Here is a 21,320-nt window from a genome sequence, read left to right on the forward strand (position 1 = left end):
AGTCCACATCAGAGCTCTGTGTCTGCCTCCGTGTTGGCTGAGTCCAGGGTCTGTGCATTTGCTGGCCGCTAAGCTGTGCTTGTTTTGTGCACAGGGTTGGAGCTGACATCACGATCCTGCGGGAATGCAACGTGGCATACGACTTGGACTCGCCCAGGCGGATAGCCGAAGTGTTGATTCGGAAAGTTCCTGATGATCAGCAGGTACAGGCCAGAACTGGTCCCCTCGTTCTCCCAGATACCACTGAAACATGGTGTCAGCCACTGCTCACTGGGGACAGTGTTGTAATTTGTCTAAGAGTGTGAAGAACCTTGTTGTTCCCTAGGCATTCTGTCACCCACTAGATGTTAACTTGCAGGTAGAGTTGGTGAGGAAGGCAATTGTAATGTTAGCACTCATTTCAAGTGGTTTAGAATTCAAGAGCAGGGATGTGATGCTGAGGCTTTATAAGGCATTGGAGAGGTCTCGCCTTCAGTATTGTGAACAGTTTTGGGCTCCTTATCTAAGAAAAGATGTGCTGTCATTGAAAAGGTTTCAGAGGAGGTTCACAAGGATGATCTCAGGAATGAAAGGGTTATCGTACAGGGAAAATTTGATGGCTCTGGGTCTGTACTCAGTAGAATTTGGAAGAATCTTATTGAAACCTTTCAAATGTTGAAAGGCCTGGATGTTTCCTGTAGTGGCGGAGTGTAGGACAAGAGGGCACAGCCTCAGGATAGCAGAGTGTCCATTTAAAACAGATGCAGAAAAATTTCTTTAGCCAGAGGGTAGTGAATTTGTGGAATTTATTACCATAGGCAGCTGTGGAGGCCAGGTCATTGGGTGTATTCAAAGCAAAGCTTGATAGGTTCTTGATTGGACACAGTATCAAAGGTTAAGGGGAGAAGGCTGGGGAGTAAGGGAGAAGGAAGGAATAAAGTAGATGAGCTTGAGACTCAGTTAGAAATTGGCAAGTACGTTGTTGTGGGAATAACAGAGACATGGCTTCAAGCGGTCAGGGCCTGGGAAATGAACATTCAAGGATATACATCTTATCGAAAGGACAGACTGACTGGAAGAGTGGGTGGGGTGCCTCTGTTGGTGAGGAATGATATTCAGACCCTTGCGAGGGGGGGCATAGAATCAGGGGATGTAGAGTCAGTATGGAGAAATTCTAAGGGTATCGCTTCTCGGCCTTTTGGCTAAGATCAAGTGTAGAAATTCTAAGGGTAGAAAGACCCTAATGGGAGTTATCTACAGGCCCCCAAACAGCAGTCTGGATGTAGGGTGTAAGTTGAATGAAGAGTTAAAATTGGCATGTTGCAAAGGTAATGATACAGTTGTCATGGGGGATTTCAACATGCAGGTAGACTGGGAGAATCAGAATGGTACTGGACCCCAAGAAAGGGAGTTTGTGGAGTGCCTCCGAGATGGATTCTTAGAACAGCTGGTACTGGAGCCTACCAGGGAGAAGGCAATTCTAGATTTAGTGTTGTGCAATGAACCAGATTTGATCAGGGACCTCGAGATAAAGGAACCATTAGGAGTTAGTGACCATAATATGATATGTTTTAACCTACAATTTGAGAAGGAGAAGGGAAAATCGGATGTGTCAGTATTAAGGTTGAACAAAGGGAACTATGGAGCTATGAGGGAGGAGCTGGCCAAAGTTCAATGGAACAATACCCTAGCAGGGAAGACAGTGGAACAAAAATGGCAAGTATTTCTGGGAATAATGCAGAAGGTGCAGGATCGGTTCATTCCAAATAGGAAGAAAGATCCTAAGGGGAGTAAGGGGCAGCCTTGGCTGATGAAGGAAGTAAAGGGCAGTATAAAAATAAAAGAGAAGAAGTATAACATAACAAAGATAAGTGGGAAACTGGAGGACTGGGAAGCTTTTAAAGAGCAACAGAAGATAACAAAAAAGGCAATACACCAAGAAAAAATGAGGTATGAAGGTAAACTAGCCAAGAATATATAGTAAAAGCTTCTTTAGGTATGTGAATAGCAAAAAAATAGTTAAGGCCAAAATTGGGCCATTGAAGACAGAAACAGGTGAATTTATTATGGGGAACAAGGAAATGGCAGACGAGTTGAACAGGTACTTTGGATCTGTCTTCACTAGGGAAGACACAAACAATCTCCCAGATGTAATAGTGGCCAAAGGAACTAGGGTAAAGGATGAACTGAAGGAAATTTATATTAGGCAAGAAACGGTGTTGGATAGACTGTTGAGTCTGAAGGCTGATAAGTCCCCGGGACCTGATGGCCTGCATCCCAGGGTACTTAAAGAGGTGGCTCTAGAAATCATGGACGCATTGGTAATCATTTTCCAGTGTTCTATAGATTCAGGAACAGTTCCTGCTGATTGGAGGGTGGCTAATGTTGTCCCACTTTTCAAGAAAGGAGGGAGAGAGAAAACAGGGAATTATAGACCGGTTAGCCTGACGTCAGTGGTGGGAAAGATGCTGGAGTCAATTATAAAAGAGGAAATTACGACACATTTGGATAGCAGTAGAAGGATCAGTCCGAGTCAGCATGGATTTACAAAGGGAAAATCATGCTTGACTAATCTTCTGGAGTTTTTTGAGGATGTAACTATGAAAATGGACAAGGGAGAGCCAGTGGATGTAGTGTACCTGGACTTCCAGAAAGCTTTTGATAAAGTCCCACATAGGAGATTAGTGGGCAAAATTAGGGCACATGGTATTGGGGGCAGAGTACTGACATGGATTGAAAATTGGCTGGCTGACAGGAAACAAAGAGTAGTGGTTAACGGGTCCCTTTTGGAATGGCAGGCTGTGACCAGTGGGGTACCGCAAGGTTTGGTGCTGGGACCGTAGCTGTTTACAATATACATTAATGATTTAGGTGAAGGGATTAGAAGTAACATTAGCTAGCAAATTTGCTGATGACACAAAGCTGGGTGGCAGTGTGAAATGTCAGGAGGATGTTATGAGAATGCAGGGTGACTTGGACAGGTTGGGTGAGTGGGCAAATGTATGGCAGATGCAGTTTAATGTGGATAAATGTGAAGTTATCCACTTTGGTGGCAAGAACAGGAAGGCAAGTTACTATCTAAATGGAGTCAAGTTAGGAAAAGGGGAAGCACAACGAGATCTAGGTGTTCTTGTACATCAGTCAATGAAAGCAAGCATGCAGGTACAGCAGGCAGTGAAGAAAGCTAATGGCATGCTGGCTTTTATAACAAGAGGAATTGAGTATAGGAGTAAAGAGGTCCTTCTGCAGCTGTACAGGGCCCTGGTGAGACCCCACCTGGCGTATTGTATGCAGTTTTGGTCTCCAAATTTGAGGAAGGACATTCTTGCTATTGAGGGAGTGCAGCGTAGGTTCACAAGGTTAATTCCCGGAATGGCAGGACTGCCATATGTTGAAAGATTGGAGCAACTGGGCTTGTATACACTGGAATTTAGAAGGATGAGAGGGGATCTGATTGAAACATATAAGATTATTAAGGGATTGGACACGCTGGAGGCAGGAAGCATGTTCCCGCTGATGGGTGAGTCCAGAACTAGAGGCCACAGTTTAAGAATAAGGGGTAGGCCATTTAGAACAGAGATGCGGAAAAACTTTTTCACCCAGAGAGTGGTGGATATGTGGAATGCTCTGCCCCAGAAGGCAGTGGAGGTCAAGTCTCTGGATGCATTCAAGAGAGAGTTAGATAGAGCTCTTATAGATAGTGGGGTCAAGGGATATGGGGAGAGGGCAGGAATGGGGTACTGATTGTGTATGATCAGCCATGATCACAGTGAATGGTGGTGCTGGCTAGAAGGGCTGAATGGCCTACTCCTGCACCTACTGTCTATTGAGTGGGGCTGAGGAGGGGGAGAAAAAGGATCAGCTGTGATTGAGTAGCAGAGCAGACTCGATGGGCCAAATGGCCTAATTCTGCTCCTCTGTCTTGTGGTCTCACTGATGGGGTATATCACTGAAGTCCCGAGTGTCCCCAGACTGGCAAGTCAGATGTTATCCATTGGCGATGACTCATAAGCTGTGGGGTAATATGTAATATGCTGAAGCTTCCAGTGCCTAGCTGTATCCTGTGACAAAGGTGGAGCAAGGGTGATTGGACTGTCAAATGCTCTGGATTATTAGTCAAGGACTTTCCCACCACACTGTAACTGTGGATTTAACGGGCCTTCAGAGCTGGTACAGTTGTGGTGGGTTGAATGGTGTGAATGAAGATTATGATGTTGCATTCAGGTGAAGCGGTGGGAGGAAGGGGATACCTTGGGCGAGCAGTTGGTACATGGCTGTGCAAGAACAGGGAGGTATAATCTGTGCTCTCTCCTCCTGCAGTTCCTCGACCTGCGAGTGGCAGTTCTCGGGAACGCGGACTCTGGGAAGTCAACTCTGTTGGGAGTCCTAACACAGGGCGAGTTGGACAATGGGCGTGGTAGAGCACGACTCAACCTCTTCAGGCACCTACATGAAATCCAGTCAGGGCGAACTTCCAGCATAAGCTTTGAAATCCTGGGATTCAACAGCAAAGGAGAGGTACAGTTGTGATCTACGATCCTACAGATTCCCCTGCCTCCCTGGCCTGATATGGGATTATCTGATTTGGAGTGGAGCAGGGCAGTGCCAGAAATGCTGGGATTAACCATCCTGCCAAGGTCTGTGGGGAAGGGTAAGGCTGGGGTAGGTTTATGGGACAGCCATACTAATATCCTTCCAATACTGGGTTTGGATGGCAGAAAGTTAAGGTTGAAGAGGTATCCCCTAAAAAAAAGTCCCAGGGAAGAATGTGGACACAAGGCAAATGCTATCTGTCTGCTCAGTGTAGTCCCATCTCCTCGAAATGTTCCATCCACACTGACTGAAGGGGAAGACTAGGGACAGTGTACTGAATGGCCTCCAGTATGTCATTGGCCTGTGCTAGGTTGCTGCTGCTCAGTGTCATGGAGCACAGAAAAAGACCATTCGGCCCAATTAAATTGTCTACATCGGTTATTCCCAAAAGCTTTCCTATCCATGTACTTTTCCAAGTGTTTTTTTCGTCCAAGCTCAAAGTCATCCAGTACAAAAAATGGCTCACCATACCCATGCCGACAAGTCCAAACTACACTAATCCCATTTACCAGCACTTGGTCTCTGCCTCAGGTGCTCCTCTAGACACTACTACAATGTGGTGGGAGTGTCTGCTTCCACCACTCTTCTCTACGTGGCAATGAGTGTCACACCAGCGCTGGCTGGATAGAGGATGGGACTTCATTCCCAGTTCACAATGCATAGACTAGATTTTTAGGTCTCTGGTGCTCCTTTTGGCCCACTGGGTCAGGCTCAGGCTAACCTCTCTGTGGTCTAATATGCTGCTGTCCTTCTCCCGAAGGTGGTAAATTACAGTGGTTCACGGACAGCAGAGGTCATCTGTGAAAGTGCCTCCAAGATGATCACCTTCATTGATCTGGCAGGGCACCACAAGTACCTAAAGACTACCATCTTTGGCCTGACCAGTTATTGCCCAGACTTTGCCATGCTTGTCGTCAGTGCCAACACTGGCATAGGTATGTTTTTTAAATATGTGCTGGTGTGGGGGGAGGGAATGGAGGTATTGCTGGGCCCTGAATGGCACATGAAGTGATCACTGGCTTCTGATCCTTGTCTGCTGAACCCTTTTGGGAAGTGTTGATTTGTGATGACCCTTATGTCAAACAGCCCCTGTGCTTTGTGTACAAGCCTCTGGATGAGGACGCAGCCAATGGAAATAACTTCAGATATAAAGTGGTAGAGGGAGCTGCTTTGGGCTCTCCCAGAACCAGACCTATCACTTGTCCCTGGGATCCTCTGCACAGAGCTACCAGGCAGTCAGAGAGCAGAATCGCTTCTTCCCACCACAGTGTTTAGGACCCATGTTTGTAAATGTGTTCTCCCTGTAACTCTAGCAAGCAGACTGCGTGGTGGAATGTCTCTAGAGATTGGGCCAGACATGGGCTGCTGATAAGAGTCTAAACTACAGTAAGCTGAAACTCTTATCAGCTTACCCCAAAAGCAGATGAAACTTGCCAGCTTTCTGTCATAGAATCTCACAGCACAGAAACTGGCCCTTTGGCCTACCGTATCCGTGCTGATTATTGCATTCACATCTATGTCATTTTGTTTACCAGCCTTTGTAGACTTTTAGGCCTTGGATGATTCCAGTGAACTTCTAGGTACAAACTTAAATGTTTGTGGGAGTCTGTGGCTTCATCATTTCTTCTAAGCACCAACCCTTTAACCCCTATTTCCATCTAAACCTGTGCACCTTCGTAAAGGGGAAGTGTTTCCATAAGACATAAGAGCAGAATTCGGCCATTTGGCCCATCAAGTCTTCTGCCATTTCACACTCAACCCCATTCTTCTGCCTTCTCCCTGTAATCTTTCACGCCCTGATTGATCAAGAAGCTATCAACCTCTGCCTTAAATACCCCCGATGACCAGACCTTCATAGCCGCCTGCGGCAATGAATTCCACAGATTCACCACCCCTTGGCTAAAGAAATTCCTCCTCATCTCTGTTTTAAATGGACATCCTTCTAATCTGTGGCTGTGCAATCAGATTCTAGACTTCCCCATCATGGCAACGTCCTCTCCACATCTGCTCTAGGCCTTTTAACATTTGAAACTTAGAAAACCTACCCCACAATTTAGGCCCTTTAGCCCACAAAGCTGTGCCAAACATGTCCCTACCTTAGAACTACCTAGGCTTTACCCATAGCCCTCTAATTTTCTAAGCTCCATGTAGCCATCCAGGAGTCTCTTAAAAGACCCTATCGTTTCGGCCTCCAACACCGCCGCCAGCAGCCCATTCCACACACTCACCACTCTCTGCATAAAAAAACTTACCCCTGACATCTCCGCTGTACCTACTTCCAAGCACCTTAAAACTTTGCCTTCTCGTCTAGCCATTTCAGCCCTGGGGAAAAGCTTCTGACTATCCACACGATCTATGCCTCTCATTATCTTGTACATCTCCATCAGGTCACCTTTCATCCTCTGTCGCTCAAGGAGAAAAGGCAGTGTTCACTCAACCTATTCTCATAAGGCATGCTCCCCAATCCAGGCAACATCCTTGTAAATCTCCTCTGCACCCCTTCTATGGTTTCCACATTCTTCATGCAGTGAGGCGACCAGAACTGAGCACAGTACTCCAAGTGGGGTCTGACCAGGTCCTATATAGCTGCAGCATTACCTCTCAGCTGTTAAACTCAATCCCGCGATTGATGAAGGCCAATGCACCGTATGCCTTCTTAATCACAGAGTCACCTGCATAGCAGCTTTGAGTGTCCTATGAACTCAGACCCCAAGATCCCTCTGATCCTCCACACTGCCAAGAGTCTTACCATTAATACTATATCCTGCCATCATATTTGTCCTACCAAAATGAACCACTTCACACTTATCTGGGTTGAACTCCATCTGCCACTTCTCAGCCCAGTTTTACATCCTTTCAATGTCCCGTTGTAACCTCTGACAGCCCTCCACACTATCCACAACACCTCCAATCTTTGTGTCATCAGCAAACTTACTAACCCATCCCTCCACTTCCTCATCCAGGTCATTTATAAAAATCACAAAGAGTAGGGGTCCCAGAAAGATCCCTGAGGCACACCACTGGTCACTGGCCTCCATGCAGAATATGACCCGTCTACAACCACTTTTTACCTTCTGTGGGCAAGCCAGTTCTGGATCCACAAAGCAATGTCCCTTGGATCCCATGCCTCCTTACTTTCTCAATAAGCCTTGCATGGGGTACCTTATCAATTGCCTTGCTAAAATCCATATACACTACATCTACGGCTCTTATCTTCATCAATGTGTTTAGTCACATCCTCAAAAAATTCAATCAGGCTCGTAAGGCACAATCTGACCTTGACAAAGCCATGTTGACTATTCTTAATCATTATGCCTCTCCAAATGTTCATAAATCCTGCCTCTCAGGATCTTCTCCATCAGCTTACCAACCACTGAAGTAAGACTCACTGGTCTATAATTTCCTGGGCTATCTCTACTCCCTTTCTTGAATAAGGGAACAACTTCCGCAACCCTCCAATCCACTGGAACCTCTCCTGTCCCCATTGATGATGCAAAGATCATCGCCAGAGCCTCAGCAATCTCCTCCCTCGCCTCCCACCGTAGCCTGGGGTACATCTTGTCCAGTCCAGGTGACTTACCCAACTTGATGCTTTCCAAAAGTTCCAGCACATCCTCCTTCTTAATATCTACATGCTCAAGCTTTTCAGTCTGCTGTAAGTCATCCCTACAATCGACAAGATCCTTTTCCATAGTGAATACTGAAGCAAAGTATTCATTAAGTACCTCCACTATTTCCTCTGGTTCCATACACACTTTTCCACTGTCACACTTGATTGGTCCTATTCTCTCACGTCTTGTCCTCTTGCTCTATACGTACTTGTAGAATGCCTTGGGGTTTTCCTTAATCCTGTCTGCCCTCATGGCCCCTTCTGGCTCTCCTAATTTCATTCTTAAGCTCTTTCCTGCTAGCCTTATAATCTAGATTCCTATCATTACCTAGTTTTTTGAACCTTTCGTAAGCTCTTCTTGACTAGATTTACAACAGCCTTTGTACACCATGGTTCCTGTACCCTAACATCCTTTCCGTCTCATTGGAACATACCTACGCAGAACCCCACACAAATATCCCATGAATATTTGCCACATTTCTTCCGTATGTTTCCCTGAGAGTATCTGTTTCCAATTTATGCTTCCAAGTTCCTGCCTGATAGCCTCATATTTCCCCTTACTCCAATTAAATGTTTCCCTAACTTGTCTGTTCCCATCCCTCTCCAATGCTATGGTAAAAGAGATAGAATTGTGATCACTGTCTCCAAAATGCTCTCCCACTGAGAGACCTGACACCTGACCAGGTTCATTTCCCAATACCAGATCAAGTGTAGCCTCTCCTCTTGTAGGCTTATCTACATATTGTGTCAAGAAACCTTATTGAACACACCTAACAAACTCCACCCCATCTACACCCCTCACTCTAAGGAATTGCCAATCAATATTTGAGAAATTAAAATCTCCCATCACAACAACCCTGTTATTATTACTCCTTTCCGGAATCTGTCTCCCTATCTGCTCCTTGATGTCCCTGTTACTGTTGGGTGGTCTATAAAAAAACACCCAGTAGAGTTATTGACCCCTTCCTGTTCCTAACTTCCACCCACAGAGACACCATAGACAACCCCTACATGATTTCCTCCTTTTCTGCAGCCGTGACACTATCCCTGATCAACAGTGCCACGTCCCCACCTTTTTTGCCGCCCTCTCTGTCCTTTCTGAAACATCTAAAGCCTGGCACTTGAAGTAGCCATTCCTGCCCCTGTACCATCCAAGTCTCTGTAACAGCCACAACATCGTAGCTTCAAGTGCTGATCCACACTCTATGCTCATCCGCTTTGTTTATAATACTCCTCGCATTAAAATAGGCACATCTCAAACCATCGGTCTGAGCGCGTCCCTTCTCTATCAGCTACCTATCCTCCCTTTTGCACTGTCTCCAAGCTTTCTCTATTTGTGAGCCAACCTCCTTTTCCTCTGTCTCTTCAGTTTGGTTCCCACTCCCAGCAATTCTAGTTTAAACTCTGCCCAATAGTCTTAACAAAACTTCCCACCAGGATATTGGTCCCCCTCGGATTCAAGTGCAACCCGTCCTTTTTGTATAGGTCACACCTGCCCCAGAACAGGCCCCAATGATCTAGAAATCTGAATCCCTGCCCCCTGCTCCAATGCCTCAGCTACACGTTTATCCTCCACCTCACTCTATTCCTATACTCACTGTTGCGTGGCACAGGCAGTAACCCCAAGATGACTACCTTTGTAGTCTACCTGCTTCTCAACTTCCTTCCTAATTCCTTGGAGTCTGTTTTCAGGATCTCCTCCCTTTTCCTACCTATGTCGTTGGTACCAATATGTACCACAACCTCTGACTGTTCTCCTTCCCTTCAAGATATCGTGGACGCGATCAGAAACATCCCGGACCCTGGCACATGGGAGGCAAACTACCATGCGTGTTTCTTTCCTGTGTCCACAGAATTGCCTATCTGACTCCCTAACTATAGAGTCCCCTATCACTGCTGCCATCCTCTTCCTTTCTCTACCCCTCTGAGCCACAGGGCCAGTCTCTGTGCCAGAGGTGCGGCCACTGTTGGTTCCCCCAGGTAGGCTGTCTCCCCCAACAGTATTCAAACAAGAATACTTATTGTTAAGGGGGACAGCCACTGGGGTACTCTCTAGCACCTGCTTCATGCCCTTCCCTCTCCTGTTACCCACTTCTCTGTCTCCTGTGGTCCCAGGGTGACTACCTGCCTAAAGCTTCTCTCTATCACCTTCTCACTCTCCCTGACCAGATGAAGGTCATCGAGCTGCAGCTCCACTTCCCTAATGCGGTCTCTGAGGATCTGCAGCTCGACGCACCTGGTGCAGATGTGGTCGTCCGGGAGGCCGGGAGTCTCCAGGACCTCCTACATCTGACACCAAGCACAGAAAACCGGCCTCACACACATACTTTCTGCCTTTATTTTAAACAGATAACCTACCTGGCCTCGACCCCTTATCGCTGAAGCCCCATTGAGCCAAAGCCTACCTACTCTGATGCCTGCTCTGTAAATCTGTCTTTTTAAACTCTTCCCACTGTTCTCACTGGCTGACCTCCACGTGCTTGCGCAGTCGTGCCCCGTTCAAACCGCTGAAGAAATAATTTGATAGGTTTCAGTGAGATCCCCCTTTCTTCTAAATTTCAGTGACTACATTCAATTCAAGTTTAATTGTCATTTAACCATACATGACTACAGCCAAATGAGACAGCGTTACTATGGAGTCAAGGTACAAAGACACTTTACCACCAGTCACACACAGTAAACATAGACAAGATCACAATCATGTAATAAGAGTCCCAAGACCATGACCCACCTCCCCCCTCCCTACCCAGCGCCACAGCTTGATGCCTACAGCCAACAAGCCCATATAGAATATCAGTAAAAGTATAATGATGCAGATATACCCCTGGTGGGTGCGATGGCTTGGACGCCTCTCCGGCAGCTGAAAAGCAAGCAATCCCGCAGCTTGAGGCCAGAATCCATTGAGTGCCACTAAAAAATCTGCAGCTGGCCACAGCAGAGCTTGTCTCTTGCTAAGTGAAGACCTGGGTGGGCAGTTCCGACTCCTTTCTGGACACTGCGCCATACCACCCCTGCTGAAACTCAATGGCTTCATCCACTCACTCTGGCTGTGCGGCTTCAAGCCTAATCCTCACTACAACTGAGGACTAGGCCCCCTCTATCTGCCCCTACTAGCATCCAATAAATCAGTGAATCAAACTTGCTGAGTACCAAATTAACACTGCCCAAAGGGGTCTTGTGATCATGAGAAAAGCAACCGTAGTGGCCACTCACTAATTGACTGTCAGCCTCCATCGACTCAGGCAGCAGCACGTTGCACAGCTCCTTCGTTATTTCCACCAGCCAGCAACTCACTGATGGTGTAGACCTATAGTACTTTGAGTTCTTAACGTACGAGGGGTTATTGATAAGTTTGTGGCCTAAGGTAGAAGGAGATGAGTTATTAACTTCAAACATTCTGCATGATCAGTCAGAGTTGAACTGCATGTGCATGTAACGAGAGCTGTATAATTCATCTCCTTCTACCTTAGGCCATGAAGTTATCATCACCCCTCGTACAACAGGATCTTGCTGTCATTAGATGCAAGTTTAAGTAGAATGAGAGGACCTTTTGTTGACCCCATAGAAGCTGCTGCGAACAGTTGTGTCGACATCTTGCTGAAAGTACTGAAGACCAAGAGCTTCTCATAAGATAAACCTGCCATTCCCGGAATCATTCTCGTGAACCTCCTCTGATGAGTTCTCTGCTGTCTGGCCACCCCGACCCCTCATCCTCCATTCTAGCTCAGTCACAGGTGAAAGGGTCTACCTTTTGACTAACTAGACAATAACTCTGTGACTTCTGCTTGCTGGTTGTGTGATCTTCTGCTATCTGTTGTCCCTGTAGCTGGAACCACCCGGGAGCACCTAGGCTTGGCCATGGCCCTCAAGGTGCCCTTCTTCATTGTGATCAGTAAAGTGGACCTGTGCACCAAGAGCACCATCGACCGCACCGTCAGGCAGCTGGAGGTGGTCCTGAAGCAGCCAGGATGTAACAAGGTGCCGCTGCTGGTGTCGAACAGCGATGATGCAGTAACGGCTGCCCAGCAGTTTGCCCAGTCACCCAGGTAACATGTCAGTCTGTTCCCTGGCATTTACAAGCCTATCCGGCACTAGACTCAATGTGTGAGTCTATGCTCATTAATCACTCACTGTAGTCTTCTCGTGAGGTACTGGAGATCATAAACAGCTATCTGTGGGCATGTGGCTGACCAAGCTACAAGGAGCTGGAGATGGAGGAGTTTCATGGTTAGGAGGACTACAATTATGTGGAATATAAATAGAAGGCCATTAAATCCATTCACAAACTCGGACATGGAGCTGCCTCATGAGAAGGTGTTAATGTATCTCAGGGGACACTAGACGAGCTTGGGGGCAAGGAAGGGGAAAGGGGCAGCCATGCATTTCTACAGTGCTCCTCATGACCACTGGTTGTTCCAGGACATGAGGTGGCACAGAGTAGATGGGCTGATGGGCCTGCAAATTCCATCTGCATCTGGTGGAGTCACCACCAGTACTTCAGAGGATGGACTGGAGATGCAAAGTTTAACTACAGCACATCAGCTGAGGAGATTCCATCAAGGGAATGCAATTAACTTTGCAGTAAAACTTTAGTCTCTAGTGATGATGAAACTACTGCAGAGTTGTATGAGCCCATGTAGTTCTTAGATATAATCAGGGGAAATGCTTTCCTTGCCCAGCCTGCTATGATTCCAGGTCCATCTCTTCATATCAACCAGAAACATTTCACTCCAAGCTAATTAGTGGTAAGTGCTAATTGGCTTGACACTGGTTCTGTGGCTCTGTCAGTGGATGGATAAGGTGTGGTCACGGTTGGAATGGAAATGGGGGGACTGGTATGCACAGACAGATGTGTGAATGACTGGGGGTAGGGCATGCCTATTCATGCTCTCAAAGAGCATGTGCGTGTGGTGTAGCACCCCTCTGCCCTGGCCCATGACTCTACCTTGCATCCCATGCACACAATGCCTGTTGCTTCTGTTGGCATGATACAGAGTGGACCTGGGTAAAGGGCAGAGCCAAGTCTGTACGTGGTGTGCCCAACTACATCCCTATTTCCTCAGGAGGTTCCTGGCCATCCTAGTTTCTCAACTGAGGCAGGATGAGCAGTAATTGGGTGAGTACCAGCTAGGCTGTTACTCCATAAATGCTGGTGAGCTGTGGTGACATGAGAGGCCAGGGAAGCACTGACAGGAATACAGCATGTGTGGTAATGTCCCTGTTTGTTCTATTTAGCATCACTCCAATCTTCACACTGTCCAGTGTGAACGGGGTAAACTTGGACCTGCTCAAGGTTTTCCTCAATGTGCTGCCTCCACTGACCAACAGTAAGGAGCAGGAGGAGCTCATGCAGCAGCTGACTGAGTTTCAGGTAAAGCGAAAGACCAGAGTTGATCACTCTGTTCTGTGGCCTCGGCAAAGGACAGGGATTGTGTTTATACATCCTTGGTAATGGAGGGAACAGAGCAGGTTAAAGACAAGCAGTGTGAAAATGGCCAGGTTGTTCCCAATCAGTGTCAATTGATTTTTGAAATTACCAGAAGGTATAGCTGAAAGGGGACAAGGCTCTGTTTCAATCCAAAGATGCCCCTACAGCAGTGCAGCACTCCTTTGGCACCATATGCCAGGATGTTGTGGGACCAACATGCCTTTCCTCTGGTGCCCACACATAGCCCTCCCCTTTGCTGATATGTGAATCTAGATTATATTCCTATTTGGCTTTTTCTGCTGAAGATTCCTGTACAAAATTCTGCTTTTGATAGATAGATAGATAGATAGATACTTTATTCATCCCCATGGGGAAATTCAACTTTTTTCCAATGTCCCATACACTTGTTGAAGCAAAACTAATTACATACAATACTTAACTCAGTAAAAAAATATGATATGCATCTAAATCACCGTCTCAAAAAGCATTAATAATAGCTTTTAAAAAGTTCTTAAGTCCTGGCGGTAGAATTGTAAAGCCTAATGGCATTGGGGAGTATTGACCTCTTCATCCTGTCTGAGGAGCATTGCATCGATAGTAACCTGTCACTGAAACTGCTTCTCTGTCTCTGGATGGTGCTATGTAGAGGATGTTCAGAGTTATCCATAATTGACCGTAGCCTACTCAGCGCCCTTTGCTCAGCTACCGATGTTAAACTCTCCAGTACTTTGCCCACGACAGAGCCCGCCTTCCTTACCAGCTTATTAAGACGTGAGGCGTCCCTCTTCTTAATGCTTCCTCCCCAACACGCCACCACAAAGAAGAGGGCGCTCTCCACAACTGACCTATAGAACATCTTCAGCATCTCACTACAGACATTGAATGACTATGGCTTCTGTGGCCCTCAGCACTGCTCTTGTTCACAACACAAAGGATGTGACCATTCCACTAGAGAGCTCAGGTCCCCTCCCTCTGGCTTTTTATAACAGTCTCCTCAGTAGCTCTGGGGGGGGAGGGAAAGCCTAGCAGGCGAGTAGAGGGACGTGTCTGAGGGCTGGGAAAGGTGACATGGTGGGGGGGTGTATAGACAGACTGGATGAGTGGATTTAGTCTAATTATTCATTGTTCCTGGTTTTTACAGGTAGATGAAATCTATTCTGTCCCTGACGTGGGCACAGTTGTTGGTGGCACCCTGTACAGGTAAGAACAACAATGTGTCTCGGTGGCCTTCCTTCCTACTGTGGTCGTTCTCCTGTGTTTCTGTGTGAAAGAACCACAGAAACAACTTTCTGCAATGCTGGATTATCACTGCCTCGGTTAGAAGTGAATTTAGTAACAAAATGCAGGAATGTCCATATGGTAGGGAGCAGGGTGGGTGAGTGAGGCTGACAGGATTCTCTATCTGACTCTGGGACAGCACAGAAAGAGGCCATTTGGGGCATTGACTCTGTATCATTAATCCCCCCACAGTCCACATGTTCTCTCCCTTCAGCATTTGTCCAGTTCCCTCATGAACACTGCCATTGAATTTGTCTTCCCCTGAGAGTGAACTCCAGACCAGCCTCCCTGCATAGAAAATACTTGTTTTGGTTGGTCAACTTTGGTGTTTGACCCACCCCTCTTCCCTCAGAGCCTCTGATGTATCTGATTTGCCTAACATCTCCCAATCCTTCAGCTGACTCATCAAATCAGTGCCATGCGAGGAAGTGATAGTATCCAACAGGTCCATGCTGCCTTCCAGAAGAGCAGTCCCATTGGTCCCACTCCCTCCAAGATGCCCATCAGCATCCCTTAATCCTTTTGCAAGTTATCTACACTAAGGGTCAATATACAGTGGGGGTGTGTCCGGAGTATTAAGAGTGTTGGCTGCTACTTGTAAAGGAAATCAGGAAAGTGAGGTAGGCTCATGGGAAATCGCTGGTTGCCAGAATGAAGGTAAATCTGATTGGAGTTGACCATGGGCAGAGTCTGCCTCCTGTGTTGCGACTCCCAGTGAAGCTGAAAGTGGGACTGATTTGGAGTGTTTGGGATAGAGTGATTAATTTCTTACTGATGGTTTGTATAGGGACTGCTTTCATTAAGGTGAATAAGTCTGATTGTGGTCTATTCCACAGCGGCATCTGCAGAGAGGGTGAGCAGTTGGTGGTTGGCCCCACAGACAACGGGCAGTTCCTCCCACTGAAAGTGTGCAGCATCCAGCGAAACCGGTCAGCCTGCCGTGTGCTGAGGGCAGGGCAGGCAGCCACCCTGGCTCTGGGCAACTTCGACCGGGCTCTGCTGCGGAAGGTGGGTGTCTCCTTCAACACGTGTAGGCTTGAGACAGGTAACACTGGTGCAGTGGTGTACCAATCATTGTTCACTGTTGTGAGTAACAGACTCACAGGCAGCTGGGAGAAGATCCTGGTGCAGGGTTGCAGAGTGGATGGGAATGGGTAAGGGAGGAAAATTGAGGGGCAGGGGTGGATGGATGGGTAAGGACCCAGCGTGTACCCATAGCCTAGAGTATAAAGCTGATAAGCAGGATGTGCTGAACTCTTTTTCAGGGCATGGTAATGGTGAGCCTGGAGATGCAGCCAACTGTCAGCTCCTTCTTCGAATCTGAGATTGTTTTGCTGTTCCATGCAAAGACCTTCCGCAAGGGCTTCCAGGTGACAGTGCACGTGGGTAATGTACGGCAGACTGCCATCGTAGAGCTGATCCATGGCAAGGTGAGCGTGTGGCCTCAGTTCCCATTCCCGCTACGCCCACCCCATGGAACCAGCACTGTCTCCCTCCGGTACTGCCCGCCCACCCAGGCTTTCATTGATTCATTGAGATATGCACCACAGAAACGGGCTCTTCAGCTCAACATGTCCATGCCAACCAAGGTGCCTGCATGAACTGATTACATTTGGCCCATATCCCTCTAAACCTTTCCTATCCATGTCCAAATTCTGTATAAATGTTACTGAAACATCTCTGTATGCCCACTCTGCGTTGGGAAGTTGCTACTCAGGTCCTCATTCTTTCCTTTGTCACTTTAAGCCCTATGCCCTCTAAACTCCCCTACCTGGAAAAAAGGACTGTGACCATTCACCTTATCTTCACCCTCAGCCTCCTTCACTTCAGGGAAAACAGTCCTGGTAACATCCTTGTGAATCTTCCTTCCAGCTTTGCCACATCCTCCTAGAACTAAAATTCAGTTTAAGCAATGAATTTTTACACCTGTAACATGACAGCCTGATTCCTGTATCTGCCTGAGAGAAAAGCAAGTGTGCCATACAGCTTCTTGATCACCATGCCTTCCTATATTGCATCTTTCAGAGAATTATATACCTAGTTTCCTGTTTACTACAACACTCCAAGGTCCTATGTAAGACCATAGGAGCTGAATTAGGCCACTCAGCCCATTGAGTCTTCTCTGCTGTTCCATAATGGCTGATTTATTATCCCCTTCAACTTCATTTTCCTGCCTTCTCCCTGTAACCTTTGGTGCTCTGACTAACCAAGAACCTATCAACCTCCGCTTTAAGTATACTCAATGGTGGCTACCACAGCTGTCTGTGGCAATGAATTCCAGATTCACCTACTTCTCACTAAAGAAATTCCTCATCATCTCTGTTCTAAATGAACATCCCTCTATTCTGGGCTGTGCGCTCTAGTCCTAGTCTCACCCACCACAGGAAACCTTTCCACCACCACTGCCTGTGTCTTTCAATAGGTTTCCATGAGATCCCTCTCTTATAAACTCCAGTGAGTACAGGCCCAGAGCCATCAAATGCACCTCATACATTAATCTTTTCATTCCCAGAATCAATTTTCATGAACCACCTCTGGATCCTCTCCAATGCCAGCACAACTTAGGTCTACCATTTACAATGAAAGTCCTACCCTCCAGTAACTTCTCGCTTGTCTAAGTTAAATTCCTTTGTCCATTTTTCGGTTGATCTAGATCATTATTAATCTAGATTATTAATCTTACACCACAGTGCCAAATCTGGTATAATTTGCAGACTTTTCATCTAAATCATTCATTTTAATGGTGGACAAGAACAGTTGCAGCATTGATCCCTATGTCACACCACTGGTCACAGACCTTCAATCTGCAAAAACAATCCTCTACAACCATGCTCTACCTCTTTCCATCAAAGCAATTATGTTTCCAGTTCACCAGCTTGCCCTATATCCATTGTGGTCTAACCTTCCAGACCAGCCTACCATGCAGGACCTCATCAAAGACCTTGCTGAAGTCCATGCATCTATCATCCTGCCTTTATCAGTCGTCTTAGTTACATCTTCAAAAGAAACTCAAATTCATGAGACATCATTTTTCTCACACACAGCCATGCTGATGAGGGATAATCAGTCCTCCCTCTCCAAATGTAGGTAGATCTTCTCTCAGAATCCCATCCAGTAACTTTCCCATTACTGTTAACCTCACGAGCTTATAGTTCCTTGGTTTGTCCTTGCAGCCCTTAAATTAAGGAACGATGTTGGTATTCCAGTACTTCACCAGTATCTCTGCCGGGGTTCAAGCAGATTTTGTTCTTACCTTCCCAAAATGTCCTAGGGATTTATCCACCTTTTTGTCCTTTAAGTCCACCAGCCCTAACTCTTTTGCAAAGTGAATCCATTCCAAAAGATCCCTAAATTACCAAGTTTGTATTACCTTCTTCAAAGTAAATACTGAAGAGAAATATTAATTTAACATATTGCCCATCTCCTGTGGTTCCAGACAACCATATCAATCCTTAAGGGGACTTATTCTCTCCCTAGTTACCCTTCTGTTTCTATACTTGTCTCTTAAGATTCTCCTTTACCTTATCTGTCAGAGCTATCCCTATTTTCCCTCATCTACCCCTACACCCCTTGTACTCAAGGAATTCTCTTGATCCTAAGTACAAGAGATTCTGCAGATGCTAGAAATCCAGAATAACACACAAAATGCAGGCAGCATCTGTGGAGAGGAATAAACACTTGACATTTCAGGCTGAGACTCCTGATCCTGGCTGACATATGCATCTCTTTTTTCCCCCCGGTAAGAGCCTCAGTATTCTAATCCTGCTAGCCTTGCCCTTCACTCTACAAGAAACATGTCTCTAAACTTTCCCTATCACACCTTAAAGCCTCCCAATTGCCATAAATCCCTTTACCTGCAAACAGCCTCTTCTCAGTCAACCTCAGCTAATTCTGAGGTATTGGAAAGAAGTTCCAATGTTCCAATTTAGGACTTGAAATTGTGGAACAGTCCTGTCCTTTTCCATAACACTTTTAAAACTTAAAGAATTATGATCTATGGTCCTAAACTGCTCCCCCACTAGCACCTCAGTCATTTGTCCTGCATCGTTTACAAACAATACTGTGCCCCCCACCTTTATTTGGGCAATCTACATTTTGCTGCAGGAGGCTTCCCCAGGACACCACACTGATAGATTAGCAAAATCTGCCCACTCCAAGGTTTTAGTACAATGGCAGTCCCAGTTCACATGGTTAAAACTCACCTGCTATTACAACCCTTCTTCCCCTCTGCCATCTGATTCCTAAATGAATATTGAATCTTTGGACAGTACCTCATTTTTTTTTTAAATATACAGTTTCTGTTTTTGTATGTTTTTAATCTATTCAATATATGTAATTCATTTACTTGTTTATTGACTTTTTAAATTTTATTATTATTCTTTCTCTGCTAGATTATGTATTGCATTGAACTGCTGCTGCTAAGTTAACAAATTTCACGTTACATGCCAGTGATAATAATTCTGATTCTATTTTGTAGTTATCTATGAGCTGTTTGATTTTCTTTTCTAATTCTCACTGACTACTTTGGAGGTTTATTATAGGACAATCCCTTCAGTGTTTACTTATTTTTAAATTCCACCAAATTGGCCTCACTAGACAACTAGAAATATAACCCCCCCCCCCCCCTTTATCCCTACCTCTATCATATCTGTTCCATTGAGCTGCAGGTCCTGTAATAACTAATATCCCAGTCCCATGTACAAATCCATCCCAAGCTCATCTGCTTGTCAGGCTTCTAGCATTAAAATAAATTCAGTTTATTTTCTCAGACCTTGCTCCCAGTCCTGCTGCTTTCCTGTCTTAAAACATAGAAAATATACAGCACAATACAGGCCCTTCGGCCCACAAAGCTGTGCCAAATATGTCCCTACCTTAGAACTATCTAGGCTTAAGGGCTTATATAAGAGAAAAATTAGGTCAAACAATGTTATTGCCGAAATCTAATGAAATAGAAATTTTAATTCAAAAAGGAAACATTAAAAAATTTATATCTTGTATGTATAACTTGATTCAAAAACAGGCAATTAAACAAGGAGTCCATAAGTCAAGACAAAAATGGGAAAGTGATTTGAATATTAAAATTGAAGAAACAAATTGGTCAAGACTATGTCTTGATAGTATGACAAATATAATAAATGTTCGGTTAAGATTGGTGCAATATAATTTTCTACATCAATTATATATTACACCACAAAAAATAAATAAATTAAATTCAAGTTTATCTGATCAGTGTTTCCGATGTAACCAGGAAACTGGTACTTTTTTACATTCTACATGGTCTTGTTCTAAAATTCAACCTTTTTGGACAAATTTAAGACTTTTACTGGAACAAATTACAGGAATACAACTTCCTCATAATCCAATATTACTCTTACTAGGTGATATTGATAAAACCAAAACTCAAACTAAATAAATACCAGAAAGAATTCATAAAAATTGCACTGGCAGTAGCCAAAAAGGCTATTGCAGTTACTTGGAAATCGGATACATATTTAAGTATAGATTGTTGGAAGAAAGAAATTTATGGCTGTATTCCATTAGAAAAAATTACTTATAATTTAAGAGATAAATATGAAACATTTCTGAAAATTTGGTGCCCTTATTTACAAAAGACAGGACTAAATATATAGGTGCTCTGAAGATGAAACCATTGGTTACTTGGGGAAAGAAATAAATATATATACTAAAGTTATTAAGAACTCCATGGAGCATGTGGAGATCTTCCAACAACCAGGCACTCTCTTTTTTTTTCTTTCTTACTTTCTCTTTTTTTTATAGGGAAGTTAGGGGGGAGGGGGGAAGGGATATATACTTTTTTCCCCATACTTTGTAATCACTTAAAAACACAATTAAAAAAAAGTTTTCAAGAACTATCTAGGCTTTACCCATAGCCCTCTATTTTTCTAAGCTCCATGTAGCCATCTGGGAGTCTTTTAAAAGACCCTATCGTATCCGCCTCCACCACTGCCACTGGCAGCCCATTCCATGCACTCACCACTCTGCATAAAAAACTTACCCCTTACATCTCCTCTGTATCTACTTCCAAGCACCTTAAAACTACGCCCTCTTATGCTAGCCATTTCAGCCCTGAGGAAAAGCCTCTGACTATCCACATGATCAGTGCCTCTCATTATCTTGTACACCTCTATCAGGTCACCTCTCATCCTCTGTCACTCCAAGGAGAAAAGGCAGTGTTCACTCAACCTATTCTCATAAGGCATGCTCCCCAATCCAGGCAACATCCTTGTAAATCTCCTCTGCACCCCTTCTATGGTTTCCACGTCCTTCCTGCAGTGCGGTGACCAGAACTGAGCACAGTACTCCAAGTGGGGTCTGACCAGGGTCCTATATAGCTGGAACATTACTTCTCGGCTCTTAAACTCAATCCCACGATTGATGAAGGCTAATGCACCATATGCCTTCTTAACCAGA

The 21,320-nt window shown here is 45.3% G+C and overlaps 1 protein-coding gene across 2 annotated transcripts in view; it reads left to right on the forward strand.

Annotated features, from left to right (window-relative positions):
- The window catches only part of gtpbp2b (GTP binding protein 2b), a 151,475-nt gene that overhangs the window by 128,897 nt on the left and 1,258 nt on the right, over window positions 1–21,320 (forward strand). For both annotated transcript variants that reach the window (XM_073056272.1, XM_073056274.1), the window contains 8 exons: window positions 95–203; window positions 4,300–4,497; window positions 5,333–5,507; window positions 12,009–12,228; window positions 13,418–13,553; window positions 14,752–14,810; window positions 15,725–15,896; window positions 16,154–16,318. In XM_073056272.1, coding sequence (XP_072912373.1) covers window positions 95–203; window positions 4,300–4,497; window positions 5,333–5,507; window positions 12,009–12,228; window positions 13,418–13,553; window positions 14,752–14,810; window positions 15,725–15,896; window positions 16,154–16,318 — 1,234 coding nt within the window. The remainder of the gene's footprint in view (window positions 1–94; window positions 204–4,299; window positions 4,498–5,332; window positions 5,508–12,008; window positions 12,229–13,417; window positions 13,554–14,751; window positions 14,811–15,724; window positions 15,897–16,153; window positions 16,319–21,320) is intronic.

This window comes from Hemitrygon akajei, chromosome 9 (assembly GCF_048418815.1).
Source record: "Hemitrygon akajei chromosome 9, sHemAka1.3, whole genome shotgun sequence".
Classification (NCBI taxonomy): Eukaryota; Metazoa; Chordata; class Chondrichthyes; order Myliobatiformes; family Dasyatidae; genus Hemitrygon; species Hemitrygon akajei.